General features: G+C 54.1%; 1 protein-coding gene and 1 long non-coding RNA gene across 7 annotated transcripts in view; one reads left to right on the top strand and one right to left on the bottom strand.

Annotated features, from left to right (window-relative positions):
• The window catches only part of MCF2L (MCF.2 cell line derived transforming sequence like), a 255,816-nt gene that overhangs the window by 55,161 nt on the left and 178,227 nt on the right, over positions 1-22,428 (top strand). The window contains exon 1 of one of the 6 annotated variants that reach the window (XM_064361848.1): positions 17,550-17,792. The exons of 4 other annotated variants lie outside the window; for them this stretch is intronic. In XM_064361848.1, the coding sequence (XP_064217918.1) occupies positions 17,714-17,792 (79 nt within the window). In that variant the 5' untranslated portion in view covers positions 17,550-17,713. Of the gene's footprint in view, positions 1-17,549; positions 17,793-22,428 lie in introns of those variants that run through there. One more of the 6 variants, XM_064361845.1, reaches the window with a different exon arrangement.
• On the bottom strand, positions 13,464-16,882 carry LOC135268839 (uncharacterized). The gene is made up of 2 exons (XR_010337178.1): positions 14,422-16,882; positions 13,464-13,717 (listed from the first exon to the last, which is right to left on the bottom strand). It is a non-coding gene; the product is annotated as an uncharacterized LOC135268839 (long non-coding RNA).

Here is a 22,428-nt window from a genome sequence, read left to right as displayed (position 1 = left end):
AAACAAAGAGGTCTTGACTTGATGCCAAGAGCGTGATCCATACAAAGAAAATTGACAGCTGAGACCTTATCAAAACTGAAAACATGTGCTCTGTGAAAGAATGTGTGAAGTGGATGAAAAGGCAAGCTACAAACTGAAGAAAATATTTGCAAACCACGTATCTGATAAAGGATTAAGAAATCTCAAAGCTCACCAGTACAAAAACAAACAATTGGGTTAGAAAGTGGGCAACAGACCTGGAGACATTCCGCCAAGATGCCACAGTGATGGCAGAAGAGTACAAGGCAAGGCATCAACCAATAGCGGCCAATGGTGAGGTGCAGGACCAGGGTACCAGTGCACACCGTCAGGAGAGCCAGGATGAAAGACAGTGCCAACTTCAAATGCTGGCGAGGATGTGGATAAACTGGGTTACTCATAAGTTGCTGATGGGAATGTAAAATAGTATAGCCACTTTGGAAAACGATTTAGCAGTTTCTTTTAAAACAAAATATGCAACTCTCATATGACCCAGTAACTGCACTCCTGAGAATTTGTCCCAGAGAAATGAAAATTTATGTTCACATAAATACAGGCATGTGAATGTTTACATTAGTTTATTTGTCATAGTCAAAAACTGGAAAGAACCCGATGTCTTTCAGTGGGTGAAAGGTTAAATTGTATGTCCACACCATGAACTATTGATACCTGTGACAACCCGGATGAAACCTGCCAGGGAATTACGCTGAGTGAAAAAAGGGCAATTCCGAAAGGTTACTGTATTACTCCATGTACATAACATTCTTGAAATGGCAAAAGTATAGCCGTGGAGCATAGTTCAGTGGTTGCGGAGGTGTCGAGGAGGGGTGATCTGGGAGGAACGTGGGTGTGTCCAGGAGGAGTCTCGGGAGGGTCCTATGGGTGGCGACGGCCCGGGTCTGGCTGCATGGGTGTCAGTGGCTGCAGTCCTGTGCTATAGTTTAGCAAGATGTTACCCCTGGAGGAAGAGGTACACAGGATTTCTGTCTGTCTACTGTCTCTCACACCTGCATGTGCACCTACGGTTATCTAAAACAAGAAAAATCAGTGCACACCTATTCACTGTCTGCCAGCAAACCCAAATATACGCACCGCATTACAAGAGCTTTACCAATATGTAGAATCTTTTTTTTTTTTTTTTTTTTTTTTTTTTTTTGCCGGTATGTAGCATCTTATGGGAAGTGGGAAGAGGGAAAAGGGCTTTCCTTCTAGGTAGCTATGACCTTGACTGACTTAAAATAAATATTTGCTGCAGATTTGCAGGTCCAGATCTAAAAGTTTAAATAGATGTCAAGGTACGTTAATTCAATTTCAGTGACCTTGGTGTGGAGCCTTTGAAACACTGCCTCTCAGTTAAGGCTTGAATAAATAACATTTCTGAGGTTGGACTGGGAGTGTTTAAATATTCAGAGCCAGGCAGAGGAAGGTGGAAGGCAGCAGGCTGCACTGTGCCTCAGGCTCCCTCTCGCTCTCTGCCTGCCTGGACTGGAGCCTCCTCTGGTTCCCGGTCAGAGCCCCTGCAGCCCCGCCTCTCCCACCAGCCAGGGGGTGTGAGTGGCCCAGGGATGCCTCAAGTGGCGTGTCTGTTTTCCGTGGATCCCAATGTGATTGTGAACTTACTGCGTCACGATTTCCTGCCAGCCACCCCCACTGAAGGAGAGGCGAGGAGGAATCTCTGTTTTCTTCAAATGCTTTGGTGTCCCACAGACCAGTTACTGGATCCTCTTGGCAAAATGAGGACCCCAAGAGTTTAGAATCTGAATACCTTTGCCTTCCTTCTTACTTTTTCAATCGTTTGTGGATTGTTTGGGGGCATATCTGGTGGAGAGAATCTGAAAGCTAAAAGTAAGTGATAAAATGAAGGGTAAACGCATTAGTAGTAAATTTCTAAACAGGGCAGTGAACACCAGCTAACTAGAAATTGGCACGTTCCCCAGCATGTGCTGTTTTGGACTGAAGTCATGTGGAGCAGGAACGTCAGCAGCAGATACGTCAGCACCAAGGCGCCGCCGTGCTGGAGCTCCCCAAACCTAGCGTTTTATGGTCGCAGGGTGTCCATTGTTCTAGCTTCCTCCCCACCAAAATGTCACAGCCACCAGCCAGAGAGAACACGGGGCACCTGGTGTGATCAGCCACAAAGCAGGCCACACTAAATGCCATTTTTGGAATAGCCTGTTTATACCGGGAGCAATTTGTTCTCAGAAGGTCTAAATAGGGTGGGCCCCGAGGGCTGCTGCTTCGGGGTGATCCTTCGTCCTGTGGACTGGACTTGGGCCCCACTCCTCCTGGCGAGAGTGAAATGACCTCTGTTTACTTCGAGAGTTACATAAACACAGGACTTCCCTTGCTTGGAGCCCTGTTTGGGAATCAGTATTTACTTGGTGTGTTTTTGGTGAACTGGCAGGTATGTTTCCAGGCCTGCTCTTCTGTGGGCATGTGGGGAGGCGCGGGCCATCTGACAGCTGTGTCAGCCTTGGTGTCCTCTTCCTCCAGCCCCACGGACAGAGTGGGTGGGGTGGCCTGGTCCCCTTCTCAGTGAAGGAGCTCCTAGGGGAGCACGGCCCAGGTCAGCAGCACAGCTGCTGGGAGGGGCTCCTTGGTGAGAGGTGGTCACTGGTGCTGAATTGACATGGCGTCCACTCCCCTCTCAAAACCAAGCCACCGTGTGTGCATGGAGCCGCAGAGCTGCCGAGGAGGGTGGGAGCTCCAAGACCACGGTGCCTACTCTGTTCCATGTAACTTACCTCTGCGGAGGCAGGAAGGAGGGTGGGAAAAATCCCGCCTGCAGACTTCACCTGTGGCCGGCCGTTCCAGGGGCCTGGGCAGGAGACCAGCTCAGCCCTATGTTGCGTCTCCCGCCTGGTCGGCCTGGGTTCCCAGCCTCCTGACGCCAGGCCTGCTTGGTCCTGCCTCAGAGACCTCCCTACGCAGGGGACGCACAGACCTGGGGCTGAGCCTGACCCCAGGCAGACCCCAGCCTGACAGGAGCTTTCAGCCACCGGGAGGGGCTGGGTCAGAAGCAGAGGAAAGGAAGCCCTGCCTTCGGGCACTCGCTGCCCCACCTCTCCTCCCCACGCACGTTTCCAGGTCGCATGTGAGTGTCTAGGTTGGGAAAAGGGTCTCTGTGTGGCCACCTTCCCTGCGAGAGCCATCTGCTCTGAGAGCGCCGTGGTGCGCTGGGCTTGGCTCGTGCGCCGCTGCCCTCAGAATGTCATTTTATGTGTTCATCTTGTGCCTGACGTTGTGAAGCGAGGTGAGGCCGTTGTGTAAAGTGGGCTCATCCCAGGACTTGCTATGCCTTTGTCTTGTCACCCGAGGACAGAGGAGGTACCGTGGAGCCTGGGGCCTACTCCGTCTCCCTAGAACTCCTGTTTCCAGGCCTCACACAAAGCCACATCAGAATAGAAAGCGTCCCCAGCTCTGCCCGCCAGCACTGTCCTGGGCTTTCCCCCCGGAGCCTTCTCATCTGTCCACGACCCTCCTCCCTGCTCCAAGACACCTCCTGGGGCTGGAAAGTGGCCGAGGCCACCACCCTTTCCTGCAACCCCGAGGAGGCAGCGCCCCGGCTCCCGCCAGCCGCATCCTGACGTGCCGTGGTACTCTGCATCTCATTGCAACGTGGAGGACCTGGGTTATGTTCACTCCCTCCTCATTTTGCTTCACCGTCCCGTGGGCTTAGTGGAGTCCACAGGGGTGAAGGCAGAGGAAGGTTTGCTTGGAATGACTGCTTTGCGGGGAGCGAGCCCCTCTGTGGCATGGCCCTCCGTGGGCTCCTCAACCAGGCTCTTACTGGCTCCCGAGGGGGAATGGGTGGAGGTGTTGTCAGCCCCGGTGGCTCTGACCTGCCCCACGGTGGAGGGCAGCTGCTCCAGGACCCCCGGGGTGCTCTTTGCACTCTTTATGGAGCTTGGCACGCTGCTCTGAGAATAGCAGGTGCTCACAGTCGCTGTTTTGCTGTGAAAAGAGAAAGCAATCCTGAATATTTAAAGCTGTGTGTGTTACACCTTCCTGCTGTCATCGGGGAGATCAGCATCTGGGGCGCCTGCCGGAGGGCCAGCGCTGGAGCCATGGGAACGCATGCTGTTTAGGGCGAGTTGGTCACGATGGCTGTGGCTGCAGGGTCCCCGCTGTGGTGGAATCCAGCAGCCACAGTTTAATGTAGAGGCTGCCCCACTGGTGACATGGATGCTTGCATGCGTGGGACCTCAGCAGCGCTGCTGACTGACGGCAACATGGCCGGGACCTGGTCCCAGGCGTAGCCTCTCAGGGGACTCGGGGACCCGAGGGAAAGCTGTCTGAGGTGGCAGGAGAAGAGTGAGGGGCTTTGTGAGGTGGGGACCTTGTCCCATTGTTCAGTCCTGGGTCCCCGGCATGAAGTGTCTGACACAGAGGAGGCCTCACTTGTCCTAAACCTGCATCAAAGCAGGATGAGTGGAGCCCAAGCCTCCTGGGTCTCCTGGGCAGGACCCAGAGGCTCCCAGCAGCCCCTCAGGAAGCTACCAGCGAACGGAAACACGGGAACCGCAGCCATGGGTCTGACTGGGTGTGGCTATTTCCGTAGCCCGCTTTTGCGTTCAGGTTCTGATTCTCTGAACATTGTGACGTTGGCTGATATTAATTTAATGCCCCCCACGTGCCAGGTTACTGTTCAAATCAATTATATGCATTTGATCCTCAACCCACAAGGTGGGGACTTTGCAACCCTGCTTTACAGATGAGGCAACTGAGGCAGAGAGATATTAACTCCCTCAAGGTCACTGCCTCGTAACTGGGATTGGAACCCAGGCAGGCAACTCTGGGACCCAGACTCTGAACCCTTTCACCATAAGGCAGATTGCGCTGGAGGCTGTTTCCATTCACAGAAAGAGCCCCCGCACCCAGCAATTTGCGAGCTTTGAATGTGAAAGCGAGGATCGAGGGCTTGTCTGCTGTCAGAGTGGCCACATACACACATCCTGAATGTGGGTACCTTTAAAGTGTAAATATCCAGGAAATCCCCTGAAACCTTGGAGAGTGAGCGTCAGCTCAGGTTGCCAGCATTTAGATGTTGCATTTAGTCCCATAGGACGGATGCCACACTCAGGGGCCAGCAGCATTCTTCCCTCTCACGTTTCATTTGGTTTCTTTTCAGTATTTGATATGCAGGAATCAAGTCTGGATGTCAGAGTAGTCTTGATTTAGTTTTCTTTTTTCCCAGGAGGCAGGATTAACAAAGAGCCACAATGGCAAACTGTGTGGAGGCAGTGGTGTGGGCTTGCCTGGAGAGCCGTGCTGGTGGGGCTCACCAGGGATGGCATCTCTGGTCTGCAGAGGCCAGTCTGTGCTGCAAAGCCTGGCGCAGGCACAGGGATGGCAGGAGCGTCTTGGAGTCGAGGGATCAGCTATGTTTCATTGCAGTAGCTGCTTTTTCCCAGAGATCCAAGTTAAAAAAAGAAAATTCACCTCTTAAAAAATATCGTACCTAAAACCTGCATTTATTCTATACCCAGATCATATTTTTAGAGCCAAAACATCCAGAAACACGGCCTGAAAAAGGCACATGAAAATACCGTTCCCAGAATTAAGTAGTAATGACATTCTGAAGCCTCGCTGTTTAAAGAGATCCACTGCTAGTATAACAGGATCCCCGGTATTTTTATAAAATTCATTGTTAAAATCGAGTAAAGTAATATTTGCAAGCATCTGGCCCACGGCTGATGAGGAGCCGGCGTCTGCAGAGGACTCTCAGGATGTTGCGCAGCTCCCTGCCAGCGGCTGCGGCTCTCGTGCTGCCGGGGCAGTGGCCTGATGCAGACGTGTGAGGTGAGCTGGAGTCTGCAGAGGACATTAAGGACGGTGCACAGCTCCCTGCCAGTGACTACAGCTCTCACACAGCTGGGGCAGTGGCCTGATGCAGACCTGTGTGGTGAGTTGGAGTCTGCAGAGGACACTCAGGACGGTGCACAGCTCCCTGCCAGTGACTACAGCTCTCACACAGCTGGGGCAGTGGCCTGATGCAGACCTGTGTGGTGAGTTGGAGTCTGCAGAGGACACTCAGGACGGTGCACAGCTCCCTGCCAGTGACTACAGCTCTCACACAGCTGGGGCAGTGGCCTGATGCAGACCTGTGTGGTGAGTTGGAGTCTGCAGAGGACACTCAGGACGGTGCACAGCTCCCTGCCAGTGAATACAGCTCTCACACAGCCGGGGCAGTGGCCTGATGCAGACCTGTGAGGTGCAGTGTCTCCTGCTGCTGCGGCGAGGGTGGCCACGTAGATGGCGCCCTGCCAGGTGCGTCCAGCCCCAGCCTTGAAGTTGCCCGCTTTGAGGCCAGGTCTCCTGGGAATCCAGGCCTTCTGTGTCTAAAATCTCACACTCCTTAAACTCCCCTGACAGGGCACACCATGAGGTTTTCCTGTCAAACTTTACATGCATTTCATAGGACATCTCCAGATTTCATCAGCTTCTATTAGACCAAGCCTTTGTCCTCACAGCCAGGCAGGCATGCGATACACAGATCTGATCACCTTCTGCCCGTTGGCACGTGTTTTAGAAACATGTGTGTGTTTTTGCCCACCTCATGGCTGCTGAAGAACAGTAGCTCCTGCATGCCCTTCTGTGATGGCTTTGTGATTTTGTGTGCAAAGCCATATTTACAGGCCGCCCCTGAAAGCGAAGGATAATGGTACATTAGCTATTAATGTGGCCCTGGAGAGCTCTAATTGAACTGCGCAAATAGAATCGTCCCTCACCAGCTCCTGCTGCTCAGCTCAGCAGGGGTCTGCTCTTGTAAGTGTCACCGCAGCACAGGCGGCCCATGCTTGGCATTTTCTGGGGCCCCTGGTTTCCTTTCAGAGGATGCGGTATTTTCGGAAAGGGAGTTCGCATTTGTGCGCATCAGTCAGCTGTGACATCTCCAAACTGTAGAGGCTTTGGACTTCTTGGCCTGCTTTCTACGTAGAGCAATGGAGATTTAGGATCTCACCGCCCCAGTTTAATCTTGTTATGCAGATGAGGGGCCGAGGCCGCGGGAGCTGGGCTTCCGCTCTGGGTTCCATGCAGCGCGTCCTCGCCAGGTTGGCATGGCCAGTCATTCCGTTTCAAGGTCTTATTCCAGTCAGGTTTTGTTTTGTTGATTTTTTGTCCATGAAGTTGAATATGGCTTATGTATTGTGTACATTTCTCTCTGTGTGTTTTTATTCCCATATCTCTTTATCATGGGTTTTTATAACTTACCTTACCCCCCGACCTGTGACCCGAGTACTCTCTTCTCCCACCACGTGTGTCCTAATATGGGAATGCTGCTTTGGTGGCTGACTTTTGTGAAGTTAATTAATATACATTTCATTTAGAGTAATGGTTGAGCAACTCAAAGAAAGTGAATTTAGTTTTATTACTTAGTTTTTATTTTATACTTAAAGAGCTCCATTTGACTTATTCAGATTTTTGCCATCAATTTTGTGTATACACAAAGGGAAACCAAGCAAGAGAACTTGGTTAGATTTTCCTAAAATTATTTTACATTCAGCACCCAACTCCTCTAACCCCCTTTAACTGGGACGTCCCAGCCATCACCCTCAGTCCTCCTCAGATGCCAGTTTGTTGATGCATTTCTCTTTCCTTGATGCCTCGTGTGCCAACAAATAAAGACTTTCAGCTCTTCCTGGGCTCTCAGACCAGACCCACCCACATTCTCAGAGAAGCAGAACCTTAGAAGATGCCTGGACGCGCATGGTGTGTCTGTGTGCGCGGTGTCATGGGCTGGCACGTCTGACCTCAGTGGTGCAGGCACAGGTGGAGACCCAGGCGGGATTTCCGTGTGGCAGTCTGCAGGCAGGTGTTCACTTGTCCAGGGGACTCCATCCTGTTCTCTTAGGGCCATGCAGGGATTGAATGAGGCCCAGCCCGCTCTTGGGGGGCACACACTCCACACAGAGCCAGCTGACTGCTGGTATGAACCAGCTACATCCACACAACACTGCACAGCCCCCTACGAGGGTTGGACTGCGTGGCTGGAGTTGGGGCTGGGGCCTCAGCAGGCTGACCCCTGACCCACCCGAGCCCAGGCCTCACCCCGGCTCACCTCCCTCATTTCCCTGAAATGCATCATTCTTTCCTGGCCACCTGCTCAGCGTGTGCCCAGGCTGACCGCACGGACCATTGCTGTCTTCCAGGGTTCATTACTTCCCATGCCTTCATTACCCCTAGGGCCTTTCCTCCCACGACTCCTCAGGCCTGGGACAGCCCCAGCCCCGCTTGTGTGTGGGATATGTGTGCCAGCCACCGCCTGGTGGGATTCCAGTTTCTGCCCTGGGGCCCAGGGCACCTGGACTCTCAAGGTGACTTCTTCAAAACCCTCAGGTTCTGGGTGGATCGCGGGAGAGCCGTGAATGCAGCAGCTGCCGTGGAAGCAAAGCCTGGGCGTCAGGGTGGGCTGCATCTCCACCTGGTGAGCGCCAGGGGTCCCGCAGGAAAAGCAGAGGCCTCCTGCACCCCTGTGCATTCTTTGGAAGCTTCCTGCAGGCACGGAGTAAGCGTCACATCCCAGACGCCTGACGTTGGCATTGTGGATAGATGTTCACCTACAGGTTTTTATTTGAAAAGTTCCCGTTAATCTTTAAGTCTTGTTTTTGCCAGTTCTGCCGGTTCAGGACATACCGTATGCCCTTTTCCTCTAGTTTCTCTTTTAGAAAGAACGTCATGAATTGTGCTGGAGTCGCCGTCGTGAGTTCTCCCTCAGCCCGCATCCTCTGGGGCTCTCCGCTCCGGCCCAGGCAGTTGGCGTGTCAGTTATATTTATATTACGCATCCTGCCATCTGGGGCTCTCATCGAGAATTTCTCGGACATGGTGTGACATCAGTGGGTCCTTTGTTTCGGAGCAAGCACGTTCTCCTCACTCTCTGGCACGGCCTCGGCATTAGGGGTTTCCTCTTTCTGGGAAGCTGCTCCTTCTTGAGAACACCGCGTGCTTTGTTCCTGCAGTGCGGGAGGTGGGTCATCCTGGGGGGAAACTGCTGGCCGCTCGCAGAACAATAGGACGGGAGGAGGCTGTCCACGGCTGTCCAGGCCTGAGCTGCTCAAAGGTATTCTCTGTGTTTCCATGGCTTTTGCTTCTTGGTTAGATCTTCTCTCTATTCGTGGGAATATCTCATCCCCCTTGCATCGACAGAGGGAGAATATCTGTTGGCAAGGGGGATGTCAAAACCCAAAACGTGGACAATTGGTAACAACCCACTGTGGCACATACCCACGATGACCAGGCTGCACAGGGGCCGGGCGTGGACGGGCATCATGTCCACAGCAGCAACTCACAGGTGCTGGAAACCGAATTTAGAATCTTAGGAGTGCACACAGGCTCACGAGGCTTTCTCAGTAATCACACGTGTCTCTGTTGTGGGAGGTACACAACGGACATGCCTCAGCCTGTTCCGTCTGTGAGGGCAGCGGCCCCTCCTGCAGGTGTAGAGAAGGCCATCTGTCCTTGTGTGGGCTGTGGCAGGGGCGTCTGTGTCACCGAGGTCCCTCAGTAACCTTGGGGCAGTAGCCTGTGAGGACAGCAGCCTGTGTGTCTGTGAGGGCAGCGGCCCCTCCTGCAGGTGTAGAGAAGGCCATCTGTCCTCGTGTGGGCTGCGGCAGGGGCGTCTGTGTCACCGAGGTCCCTCAGTAACCTTGGGGCAGTAGCCTGTGAGGGCAGCGGCCCCTCCTGCAGGTGTAGAGAAGGCCCCCCCATCCTCACGCTGAGCTGCAGCAGGGGCGTCTGTGTCTGGAGGTCCCTCAGTAACCTCGAGGCAGAGGCCTTCTGTCCCTGATGCCTGCTCTCAGGGGGGGTCTGTGTCTTAGTCTGTTTTCTGCCACCATAACAGAGTATCATGGATTTTTAATTTATAAACAATGGAAGTTTATGTGGCTCATGGTCCTGGAGGTGTGGAAGCCCAAATTCGAGGGGCCTTGTCTTCCCAGGCAACGGCATTACCTGGCAAGAGAGCGGAGAGACCCAGAGGGGGCCGAGCTCACTCTCGTAACTAAAACAGCTCTCGTCTAGTCATGACAGCAGGGTCCTCAGACCCGGTCACCTTTTCTTAGGCCCCAGCTCCAAGCACAGCGGCATTGGGGTGAGGCTTCCCACACGTGACCTTTGGGGACACATTAAAGCCCAGCAGGCTGCCTCGTCCCTGGTGTGATGGATGCTCGAGTTTCTCTCTGAGGGGGCGGGATAGGCTGTCATTCCATGGAAGGGGGGCTTTGGGTTTCACTGTCCAGACAGTGTCCGTTTCCTATTGCAGTTGACAAATCACCGCGAACAGTGGCTAATCACGTGCATTCGTGGTCTGTAGCTCTGGGGGCCAAAAGTTCTAACCCCAAATTGTGGGCAGGGCCGGTCCCTTCGGGAGGTTCCAGGGAGGATCCTTTCCTTGCCCTCTCCAGCTCCAGGGGCTGCATGCACAGACGCTCACATATGTGCACGCACACACACGCACACACAAACATGCTCACACACGTGCATGCACACACACGCACACACAAACATGCTCGCACATGCACACACATGCGCACACAGACATGCTCACACATATGCACATGGACATGCTCACACATGTGCACACGGACATGCTCACACTTACATTCAGGCACATGCACACAGACATGCTCACACTTGCACACAGGCACATGCACACACACACATGTGCACACAGACATGCTCACACATATGCACATGGACATGCTCACACACACGTGCACCCGGACATGCTCACACTCACACTCAGGCACATGCACACAGACATGCTCACACACGGACATGTGCACACGGACATGCTCACAAGTACACACATGCACATGCGGACATGCTCACACACGTACACACTCAGGCACATGCACACACGTGCACACGGACATGCTCACACACATACACACTCAGGCACATGCACACACGTGCACACGGACATGCTCACACACGTACACATGTATACACAGACATACACACATACACACAGGCACATGCACCCACAGACACACGTGCACATGGACATGCTCACATACATGCACACGCACACACACACATGTGGACTCACCGTCTAGTGAGGCAGTGCTGTCTCCCCAGTGGCCTGCATGTGCAGGTGGGTTGGAGTCCCCAGTGTGGTGCGGGCCAGACCTGCTCTGCTGTGAGGCGCTGGCCATGGGGGTGGGCTTCACTTCTAGCTGACCCCATTGGTGGTCACATCCCTGGTGCCCAGGCCTGGTCCCTGGCCAGTGCAGCCTTCACACATGACAGCATGAACAGACCCTTCTTGCCCAGACGGTGGCAAGAGGCAGGCCCTCTCCTTCAGCTCAGGACTGCTGGGCAAAGCACAGTTGTAACTCCGGAGCCAAACCCCTGAAGGCCCCAGCTCCCGAGCCGTTCCCCCAGGACCTCACCCCAGGCTCTGGGATGGAAGGCCCCAGTTCCTGTCCAGGGAGGCTGTGAGGAAGGAGCCCCTGTTTGCACAGGCTCCGCCTCTCTCTCCAGGGCACAGGTGGGAGGGGCCCCAGGCAGCTGATGCCCTCAACACACAGCAGTTTGCTGAACCCAGAATCTGGGCGTCTTTGCCTTAATTTTTGGCTTTTCTAGAAAGAATCTAATTGGTACCCACTTCTCACCAAGTACCTGGCCCGTCCTGGGGCGGGGTGTGCTTCCCTTTCTGAGCAGCTAGAAGATGTTTGAAGGGGTGGGGCCTGCGGGTGGGAACCTGTCTGGGCCTGGAGCTCTGGGAGGTGGACAAAGGGGTTCTGGAATATTCCAGGCTGGTGCCAGATCTGCCACAGCAGCCTTGTCTGGCTCCTGGCTCAGCTCTTCCATTCTGAAAGGGCCCGTGGCTTCCCCCCGCCTCCACCGCTCTCAGTAGGGAATGCTGCTGTCTCTTCACATCCTTCTGCCAACCTGGGGCCCAGGCACGTCTCATGGAATCTAAAGTTGCTTTTGAAGGAATTCTTTCTCCATGGAGCAGCTCCCTTCTCCTCCTCCAGCAGGGTCTGAGCGCGCTCCTCCTGGCCAGGATTCCAAGAGGATGGCATCAGAGGGGGACGAGGGTCCCTGAGCGCCTCCTCAGCTCCTCAGACCTCCCTCCGCTCAGGACTCCACAGCAGGGCATGGCTGGGAGGGAACCGCATGTGTGGGGACCAAGATGGGCACCAGGCGGAACCTCAGGTCATCAGCAAAGCCCTCAGCGGGTCCCCAGGGCCACTCACCTCCCTGCACCGGTGTCTCCCGTGTGTGCCTGCTCTGTAGCCTGTTGTGGTCCCTTTCCTGCTGTTGTGGGTAAAACTGTGTTCCCTGAAAAGATGTGTTGAGTCCTGACCCCCCGCACTTGTGGGTGTGGCCTCACGTGGAGATGGGGCTGCTGCAGATGCAGGAGCTCAGATGGAATCGCGCTGGAGCGGGAGCCATAACCCAACCACTGGTGTCCATGGAAGATGGGGAGAGACACGGGCAGACAGCTGCGTGGCTGGGTGGGGACCACAGCCAAGGGTGCTGCCCCCCGGAAGCTGGCAGAGGCAGGTGGCTCCTCCACAGTGTGCACAGCTGCACCAACCACCCGCTTGCTCCAGGCCCGGGAGATTCCACCCCTAGGATGCAGGTGATTCACAGAGGCTGGGCCTGCAGCCCCCGCCGGAGGGGTTGTGCCTGGGGGTCTGATGCATTTAGTGTAACTGAGGGAGGCTGGGTTCACCAGGCTGCCTGGGAGGAGACGGCGTCCACTTGCGGGTGCACCTCAGCACAGGGTTGGTGGGGGATCCCAGCTGAGGCAGTCAGCCTGGGTCAGTGCAGAGTCCACCTCGGATGGCCTCTGCCCATGGCGGCGACTCTTGAAATTCTGTTGAGATGGCCCCGGGGCCCCGGGCTCTACAGTTGCCCAAGTTGATGCCAAGCTTTGAGCTGTGGTTCCTGCCTCTGGAGCAGCTCTCCCCACCATCCGGGCAAGCGGTCTCTAGCTAAAGTGAGTTTTCCTTTTGTTTTTTAACTAAACAAGCCCATGTTAGCAATACCCGGGCTGCCCCCAGGATGGCATGAGCCCATCACAGTGCTCCCTGTGACAGGGACCCCCCACCAAGGAATCAGGTGCAGAATCCCACAGCGTCCTGTGTCTGCCCCGTGTGATGCATGCTACCACATCCCTGCACACATAAAAGTCATGGCCTGTAACATTATTCATAGGAAATTAACCTAGAGAAACAATCAGATGTGAGATGACGATTTGCCTGTGTGTTTTTTTGCCACAGTATTTATGACAGTCAAGAATCACTAGAAACCCTGATTAAATTTTGAAACGCACATCCCAGGAAATATTACCCAGCTATTTAAAATCTTGTAGAAGGGTAGCATCATGAAAAAACGTCTGAGTGAAAAACTTGTTACACACCATCTACATTGCTGTTACAATTTTGTATAAAAGGGCATCAGAAGGATAAAGAAAAGACCTCTAGATGATGCTGTCAAAGGACATTGTATTTTTATTTTCTATATTTTCCAAAGTGAACACAATGATTTTGTACTCAGAAAAAATACATATTCCTTGTTTTGTGCATCAAAAGGTAATGGTCATTTGTGTGTGAGAACTTTAGATGATGGCGTCCGGGCCAGCAGTCCTGCCAGATTTTATCCCCAAAAGAACGTCTCCGAAGTGCCCTCACTCACTGATTCTGCGTTTATGGTTTATGTTGATGTGAATTCCAGACTTCCTTCTGGGTAAAGCCAGAAAAAAGACAGAATTCCAGCATCTCCTCCCGTTCCTTCCTCTCCCGCCCCTCCCCACCCTGTCCCCACTTCAGAAGTCAGTTGTTCAGTCGTCCATGTGGGGACTGGGCCCTGCTGGCTGCTGGGACACAGGGACCTGCTCACATGTCATACTGGCCCCCGAGAGGGAGGTGCCAGCAGCTGCAGCTGCCCTCCCGTCACTACACGGAAGCCATCACCTACACAGGTGCCATGTCACCTCCGCTGCGGCGTGAGCCCTGGGCGGGCAGGAGCCACCGGCCTTGCCCAGCACTGCGCCCCGGAGTGGGCCCCAGTTGCCCGGAATCGAGGGTTCGTTTCCAGATTTCCCTGAGCGGGTCTGGGGCCACGGCTCCAGAGCAGCCCTGACATGCTGGTGTTCCACCCGGGGCTCTCCCAGGCCACCATGAGATTTCCTCACACAGCCCCGTTCCAGTCGCCACCCTCTCTTATTCCCCTCCCAAGACACGGAGTGAGGCTGTGCAGAAAACACCTGTGCCTGCCCTCGTGTGGCCGGGGCCACTGCCCCTCCGCAGCCCTACGCCCCTAGCCGTGGGGGTTGGCTCTGGGAGCTGGGCCCTGCCTGCCGCAACTCCCATTTCTTAGCTCTGTTTGTGGCTGATGATCCGGAATGGTCGCTAAGAGGATATTCGGTATCCAGGTGTTGCGTTACCTTCCGCCTCCCTCCTGGGGCGCCTCTGGTTCCTGGGAGAGAGGCCGAGGCAGGATGGAAAGAAGCCTGTCCCTTGGGAGACACGGCTTGGGCCTCACCTAGGTGTGCTGGGTCTGCCTGTCGGGAACTTCGCAGTGCCATTCTCCTCACAGCACCGCAGCATCCCGGATGCAGGCACCACAGGTCTGCGTCTTGGTGCCTCTGTGTGGCCTGAAGCAAGTCGCTGAACCTCTCTGTGCCTATTCTATAAAATAGTAAAAACGGTGCCATCTCCCAGCTCTCCGTGAAGATCACTAGTTCACAGCACGGGGAGTGCTCTGGCGGGCCCAGTGCTCTCTAGCGCCGGGCACAATGGTGACAGTTGTTCTTTAGACAAGTATTAAATGATTTTTATGGTAAGATGGCATAATTTGTGCTGTAATTTAAGACAGAATAAAGACTTGACAGAGCTAGAGCGAGAGTTTAACGAATCAACTCCTGAAATTGTGGGTGTTGGCAGTCTGAAATCTGCAGGCGGTCGGGCAGCCAGGGCTGGGGAGAGTTGGGCTGTATCTGGGCCGTCTGGGGCAGAGCACCCCTTCCTCAGGGAACCTGTCTCTTTCCCTCAAGGCCCTTGATGGATTGGATGAGGCCCGCCCACGTTATGTCACACGCTGTACTCAGAGTCTACTGATGTAAGTGCCAATCCCATCTAAACACAGCTGCACAGAGGCAGCTAACCTAGCATTTGACCCAAACCTGGGCACAGTGGCCCAGCCACATTGACAAACAATAAAGCCAACGATCACAGAGACCAAGGGTCTCCACCCTGGTGCCCTAACGTGACATGGTGCCGGCTAGAGGATGTCGGCCGGGCAGAGCGGATGGCACAGGGTTGAGGAAAGAGGCTGATGGCATCTGTGGAATGCCCGAGGGTGAAGAGGGAGATGAAAGAAGCAGGAGAGGTGAGAGGGTGTGGCCCTTGCCTTTCGTCTTGCTTTTAAGACGCAACAGATTTCAGCACTGGCTCTTAAAGTGTGGACCAGCACACTCAACATCCCAGGGAATTTTGCTAGACATGCACATTCTCGGGCCCCACCCCAGACCTCCTGGACCAGCAAGGAGCCATCAGAGTGCAGCTGTGTGGGTTTAACAAGCCCTTGGGAGATCCCGATGCAGTCCAAGGCTGGGCAGGCTGGAGGGCACCTGCGTGCCAGGAGAGCGGCCAGAGGGGAGGGCAGGTGCCCAGAGGGAGTGCGGCCTGGGCTGTGTGGGCTGGGGACTAGGGAGGGTGTTGTGTCTTAGACTAGTGGAAATGGCAGGGCCTGCATTTCAGGACCCTTCTGCCTGGACAGGCTTTCCCTGAAGCTGGAGGGGGCAGGGTTGGGGCCAGGGTGGGGGAGGGGGCATGGCAAAGGTTTCCTGAACTGACAGGGAATGGGTTAGGGGTGGACCTTCTGAGGCACGTTCTGCAGAGCATGGGTAGACAGGAGGTAGCATCCATGCAGCCACAGGCACGGTGGGGTTGTTTCAGCACTGGGCAGCCCAGGGGACACTTGCCCACTCCCTGAGGCCTTTCCACAGTCCTCCCTTCACCGGGCTCCAAAGATTCTGTAGAACCCAGTGAAACTGCTGATACTCAGTACGTTTCTCATGTTTAAAAAAGCAGCCGTTTCTTACAGATTTACTCAATACTTTCTGTCTGTGGTTATTATACCTTTTATTCTGTAATTACTTATTTTTTACTATTATTTATTTCCAGATCTATCTAGCCTATGCAGACCTGCGGGTGCTGTAAGGTACTACCGTGTCACCTTCATCCTTTTATCCCTTTGCCTCGCTCTATTCCTGGTCACCCTGGAACATCCAGGCGCACATGTGCCACTGGACAACGGGATGTTGGGGCACACACATGTTGCTGGGCGCTGGGATGCTGCACACATGCTCTGCTGGGCGCTGGGATGCTGGCGCATGTGCGCATGCTATTGGCATGAGCTGTAGTTTGAACCTCAGCCATTTGATGCTTGAATTCCCAAACTGTTCATGGAAATGGGTACTTCTTCCTGCTGGAATTTTTTTTTTTTTTTTCTCTCTCTCTCTCTTTTAAACTGATTGTGGGGAAGGGTCTTGTCACATTGCCCAGGCTCAAAGTTCTGGGCTCAAATGATCCTTCCACCTCTGCCTCTACCTCAACCTCTGGAGTAGCTTGGGAGTATGGGCCTGAAATACTGTTTCTTTAAGGAAGGGCATGTTACCTATCATTTCAAACCACAAAAGGATGTCCCCGGTGTTGGGCAAGGAGAGGTCAGAGTTTCTTGCACATGGCCTTGTAGTGGCGGCCATGGCCCTGCATAGAATCTGCAGGTGGCAGCCAGGACGCTACGGGTGTCGAGTGCACATTGTGGCCTGGTGCCAACCATGGCGAGAGCGGGGAGCCCCGTGCCTGCCGCGCGCACTTCCCTCACCCCGTCCTGCGTCCTTGGGCAGGCGATGCCCCTGCCTGGAGAGGCCAGTCCACCCCCGGCCAGCCACGGACCCACGCATGGACCCAGCGACCCACGGACCCACTTACCTGGGGGCGGCGCGGGTGGCATGCGGCCACGCGGAGGGGGCGCGCTAGGCTGCTGCGGCCTCTGCGGCTGCTGCACCTGCCGCGGGGCGGCCAGAGGTAAAGGGAGGCGCGGTCAGGCGCTGCCCCGCCGAGGCAGCTGCACTCGCTCGGTTGTCCACTCGCATCCCCGCGGCTGCTCCATAACTGGAAGGCGTGGAGACGCGGAATGGGGCGGGGGCAGGGGGGACTCGCACGGCATGCGCGGGGCTCCCAGGTGACCTCGGCGGTGACTGCGGGGCTCCCAGGTGACCTCGGCGGTGACTGCGGGGCTCCCAGGTGACCTCGGCGGTGACTGCGGGGCTCCCAGGTGACCTCGGCGGTGACTGCGGGGCTCCCAGGTGACCTCGGCTGTGACAGAAATTTCTAGGTGACCTGTGTGACTGACACGCGGGCCTCCCAGGTGACCTCGGCGGTGACACGCGTGGCTCCCAGGTGACCCGCGGTGGTGACTCGCCGGGGCGGGCGCGCGCCGCTTCCGCTTCCGCCGAGCCGCCCCCCGCCCCCCGCGGCGCAGCGCGCGCCCCCCTCCCGGTGGCTCGAACCAATCCGGGGAAGGGAGGCGACAGCTCGAGGCCGGGAAGCGCTGCCGCGACCCCTCCCCGCCTCCGCCGCGCCCCCTCCCCACTCGCGCGGCCCCACCCGGCGGGCGCCCCCCGTGCGGAGGAAGCGAGTCCGCGAGGATCGTTTGTGTTGCGTCGGAGGATGAGGTTTTGGCTGCGGACTGAAGAGATGGCCCTGGAAGGAATGGTGCAGAGATTAAACGCGGTTTCCAGGCACACGGGTAGGAGGAGCTGGGCCGTCAGTGACCAGAGCTTCAGCCTGACAGCAGCGGCTGCATTGTAGGGAAACGCGTCTGGTTTTCTAGGCCACCCTCGTGTTCCTTTCTAGCAGCCAGCTGTGATACGGGGGCCCTGGTGGGTAGCCGGTGTGCTTCCAGGGGCTGTCGGCGATTGCATGCTGCCCGGGAGGGTTAAATGACTGCGCACTGGTGACTCGGGCTCTCTCGGGGACGCCGGGTCTGCATGCGGAGCCATTGGTGTGTCTGAAATCTGCCCATCCACCTGCCTGTCCTGAGCGCTGGCCGTGGAGACGGAGAATGCACCACTGCTTGCGAACTGAGAACCGTCTGAGCCAAGGGCTTTCAGAGCTTGGGGTCTCAGAGCCAGAGGCAGGGATGGTGAAGCTGCTGGAAGCTCATTTTGAGGAGGAAAAAATCTGGACGAATCGAGTGGTTCTTTTCTTCATTAAATGCAATTTAAACCTCAGACAAGTGTTTGAGAGGGTGTGGGTAAAGAGTGGACTCTGGCGTCACTGGACGTTCATTTTCAGTATTAATCAAAATATTACTTCAAATAAGCTTTGAAGAGCAGTTCAGATAGATTCTTTAAGATGTAAGCGGAGACTGGGCTGACAGCTTGCCTCTGGCCGTGGCTTTCAGGCAGTGGCATCTGAGTTCTCAGGCTGCGTCATGCAGGAGGAAGAGGCATCCTTAACAGTTCTCCTTAAAATGAAGAGGAAATAACGATATATCCTTAAAAGTCAGCTGGCCAATGTTTTGTCTGACGTTGCCATATGTTACGTTCTATATGCCATTACTAGTTGTCTAACTAGGTCTTGCCTGGGAGATTAAAACGTCAGTTACTTGGTTTGGGTGTGGTTCTATCTCTTTCTCTACCCACCCCGATGGATTCTGAAAGCAAACCAATGAATAAATCAGCATAAGTACCATTGTATGGGATGGTCTAATCAAGATGTTTTTAATGTGAGTTTTTGGGATCAAAGCTGCTGGGTTTATTGTATCTGGGTCGAAAGAAAACAAAACCATTTTCGTGTCGTCTGCTCCCTGATTCTTAGAGAATCAGCTCTTTTTCTGAAGCTTGAGTGGAGCTTTTCCGTGCAGGGTTTGCAGGGTTTGAGCCTGGTGAAGGACTGTGTGGATGCCAGGTTCACAGGGAGGCTTCCAATCGGCTGGGAGGGGGAGGAGAAAGCGCCCCCTTGCTCTGTGTGCCTCTGCGTGTGGCTCGGTGTCAGAATCACAGAGTAGGACTGCTCCAGAGAGTGATGTCATTCCCCGGGTTTTTAGGGATTGGGGTTTCTTCATGAGCTCCGAGAGACACCTGCGCATTCTTAATTGTAAAAAGGCTATCTCAGAAGAGCAGCAGTGACACCGGCCAGTCCCTGAATGTCATGGAGCCGGGCGCTCGGTGCGGGCCATCATCTCCTTGGGAGCGGGCAGTGAGATGTGCATCCTCCCACACATTACCGGTAATCGCATGCTTCACCAGGACTTTCAAATCCAGCTTACCAGATAGCCACAGTTACGAGCACCCCATGGTGTTTAGTTAGGGAGGGTGAGCCTGCCTCATGTCTCACTTACCACCACTAATGCTGGCCTCTTCCTTCAGTACAAGCCCATTTTTTGCTGATGCTGTGTGTGAGGTACCACTGGACGGGGACAGGTTATGAGGCTGAGAGGCTGCAAAGCCATCACGCGGTGGGTAAATTGTGTGGTATTGACATGATGCTGCCGCAGAGTGTAGGGGTTGGTGCACGTTCTCTGGTAGGAATATAGTTCAAGGTTAACCTGATCCCCACCTCGGGTTTAAATTCCAAGCGCTTCCTCAGGAGAATTCCCCACCCGCAGGAGGACGCCTTTCAGCTCGAGGTCACCTCTAGGTTCATGCTAGGGTCCGTGCCAGGTAAGAGCTGATGACAGCAGTGGCAGCTGGCATAGGTCCTCAGGGCAGGGGCGGGGCTAGGTCACAACTGAGGGTTTGCAATAGAGCGGCTGGCCTTACAGCAGCTGCCTCGTTCAGCTGCACAGAGCTGCACCCGCTGCAGACTCACCCCCAGCCCACAGGCGTTTTATCTTTGCTGCTGCTCAGGACATGCTGCTGCAGTGTTGTAGTTTCAGATGTCTGCCTCTCTTCTGTCACCTAGAACCTTCATTATCTAGGCTAATCTGCATGTGGAGCAGGATCATGTGTGCTGGCCATATGGTCTGGGAATCTGTATCCCTTGACCTTGAGAATTGACATTTTATGTACTCTTCTGGACCTGCCCTTTAGTAACAAGGCCAGGGGCACTTTCCTCTGACCCATAGGGCTCGTTTTCACCTGTTTTGGTTTTCACTGGATTATCAGCCATTGGTGAAAAGGTGGAAGACGTTCGAGGGAGCAACGCTATGGATCTAGTTGATTTAAGTATTCGACGAACACAGAACAGTGGTCCTCTAACCAGAGCACATGTCTACATCACCTGGAGGGCTTGTTAAAGCACAGGCTGCTGGGCCCACCCTCACAGTTTCTGACTCAGGAAGTCTGGGAGAGGGTCTGAGAATTGACATTTTTAAGTTCTTGATGAAGATAGTGCTAGTCCAGGAATCAAACTTGGAGAACTCTGTAGTAGAAGAGTCTTTAAATCTAGCCCTGCCTTTTCCATTAGTTGACCTGATACTAACTTTTGTCATGACAGATTATGATAGATGGATAATGCGTGGAGGGATGGGTGACTGGATGGATGGATAGATGGGTAGATGAGTGGGTGGGTGGATGGATGGGTGGGTGGATGAATGTAGGGTGGATGAGTAGATGTGTGGGTGGGTGGATGGATGGATAGATGGATGGGTGGGTGGATGGATAGATGATGGATGGACGGTGGAGGATGAGTGGGTAGATGGATGGGAGGGTGGATGGATGGATGATGATAGATGGATGAATATGTGGGTGGATGGATGGATGGATGGGTAAATGAGTTAGTAGATGGATGAGTGGATGGATGGATATAAGGTAGATGGAAGGGTAGGTGGATGGGTGTATGGATGGATGGATGCCTGGAGGGATGGATGGGTGGGTAGATGGATAGATGGAGAGATGGATGCATAGATGAGTGGATGCATGGATGGATGACTGGATCACTGGATAGATGGATGGGCGGGTCGATGGATGGAGGGATGGATGGATACATAGATGAGTGGATGCATGGATGGATGACTGGATGTATGGGTAGGTGGGAAGTGGTTTGATGGATAGATGGGTGGGTGGATGCATAGATGAACAGATGGATGGATGGATGCATAGATGAATGGGTGAATGAATGGGTAGATGGGTGGGTGGATAGATGGGTAGGTGGATGGATGTGCGGGTGGATGAGTAGATGTGTGGGTGGGTGAATGGATGGATAGATGGATGGGTGGGTGGATAGATGGATGAGTGGGTGGATGGATGGATGATGGATGGACAGTGGAGGATGAGTGGGTGGATGGGTATGTGGATAGATGGATGACTAGATGAATGGGTGGGTGGGTGGATAGATGGATGAATGGGTGGATGGTAGGTGGGTGGGTGGATGGATGGATAAGTGAATGTATGGATGGATGGGTGATGATGGGTGGGTGGGTGGATGGGTAGCTGGATGAGTGGCTGGATGGATAGGATACCTGGATTGATGGATGGGTGGATGCATAGATGAGTAGATGCATGGATGGATGGGCAGATGGGTAGGTGGGTGGGTAGATACATAAGTGGATGTATGGATTGATGGATGACCAGATGGATGGATGATGATGGATGGGTGGGTGGGTGGATGGATAGATGACTGGATGAATGAATGGCTGGGTGGATGGATGGATGAGTGAATACATGGATAGAAGGTGAGTGGGTGGATGGGTGAATGAGTGAATGGGTGGATGTGAGGATAGATGAAGTTACATACAAGACAGCAAAAACATAAGGTATATCAAATTGTAAAATCTAAATGCCCCCAATGAGGACTAAACGTAGCATTGACCTATTGAACGAGCAGATCACTGGTTTCCTCAGAACAAGGGTGACGGGGTGCTGCCAGGCCCATCTGGCCCTGCTGGTGGCAGTTCAGCTACTGCCCATTTTCTGTGGGCTAGAAGTCTGCTGTTCCACCTGTTTTGTGGCATCCTCTGACTCAAGCTCACTATAATCCGATAACTAATTTCAGCTAATATTTTAGCTGCTAACTCAGCCACCTTTTTTGGTTGGGGAGGAGTTTGTTCCCACGTCATTATCATGGCAATATCTGAGTAGTAAGTGTTCATCTTTCTGAAAGGTTCCTTTAAAGAAACATGAGCATCACACCGTGTTCTCTGTGCCAGATTAAACAGTCAGGAGAGGTGAGACTTGGTGGCTGGTCTGTGGCTGAGCTCCTTGAGGCACTCGTAAGGATGAGAAGAGATTGCGGAAAGCATCAGGACGCATTCCAACGTGGAACAGAGACGATGGGCTGAAGTCGGAAAATGTGCAGACCTGGTCTGTGAAGTTTTTTGTAACAGAAACAGCTGTTGTTGGATAGAAGGAAGGGGCTGTGACGAAACTGAACACCCAAAAAATACGTGCCAAGTGGCCCATGCAGGAGAGACGCGGCCACAGGTGTCAGTCTCCTCTTCT

The sequence above is a fragment of the Aotus nancymaae genome, unplaced genomic scaffold (assembly GCF_030222135.1).
Source record: "Aotus nancymaae isolate 86718 unplaced genomic scaffold, 86718_ANA_hifiasm-v0.15.2.pri h1tg000044l, whole genome shotgun sequence".
Taxonomy (NCBI): Eukaryota; Metazoa; Chordata; class Mammalia; order Primates; family Aotidae; genus Aotus; species Aotus nancymaae.
Note: the sequence above shows the minus strand (reverse complement) of the source record. Positions and strands in the feature narration are given on the sequence as shown.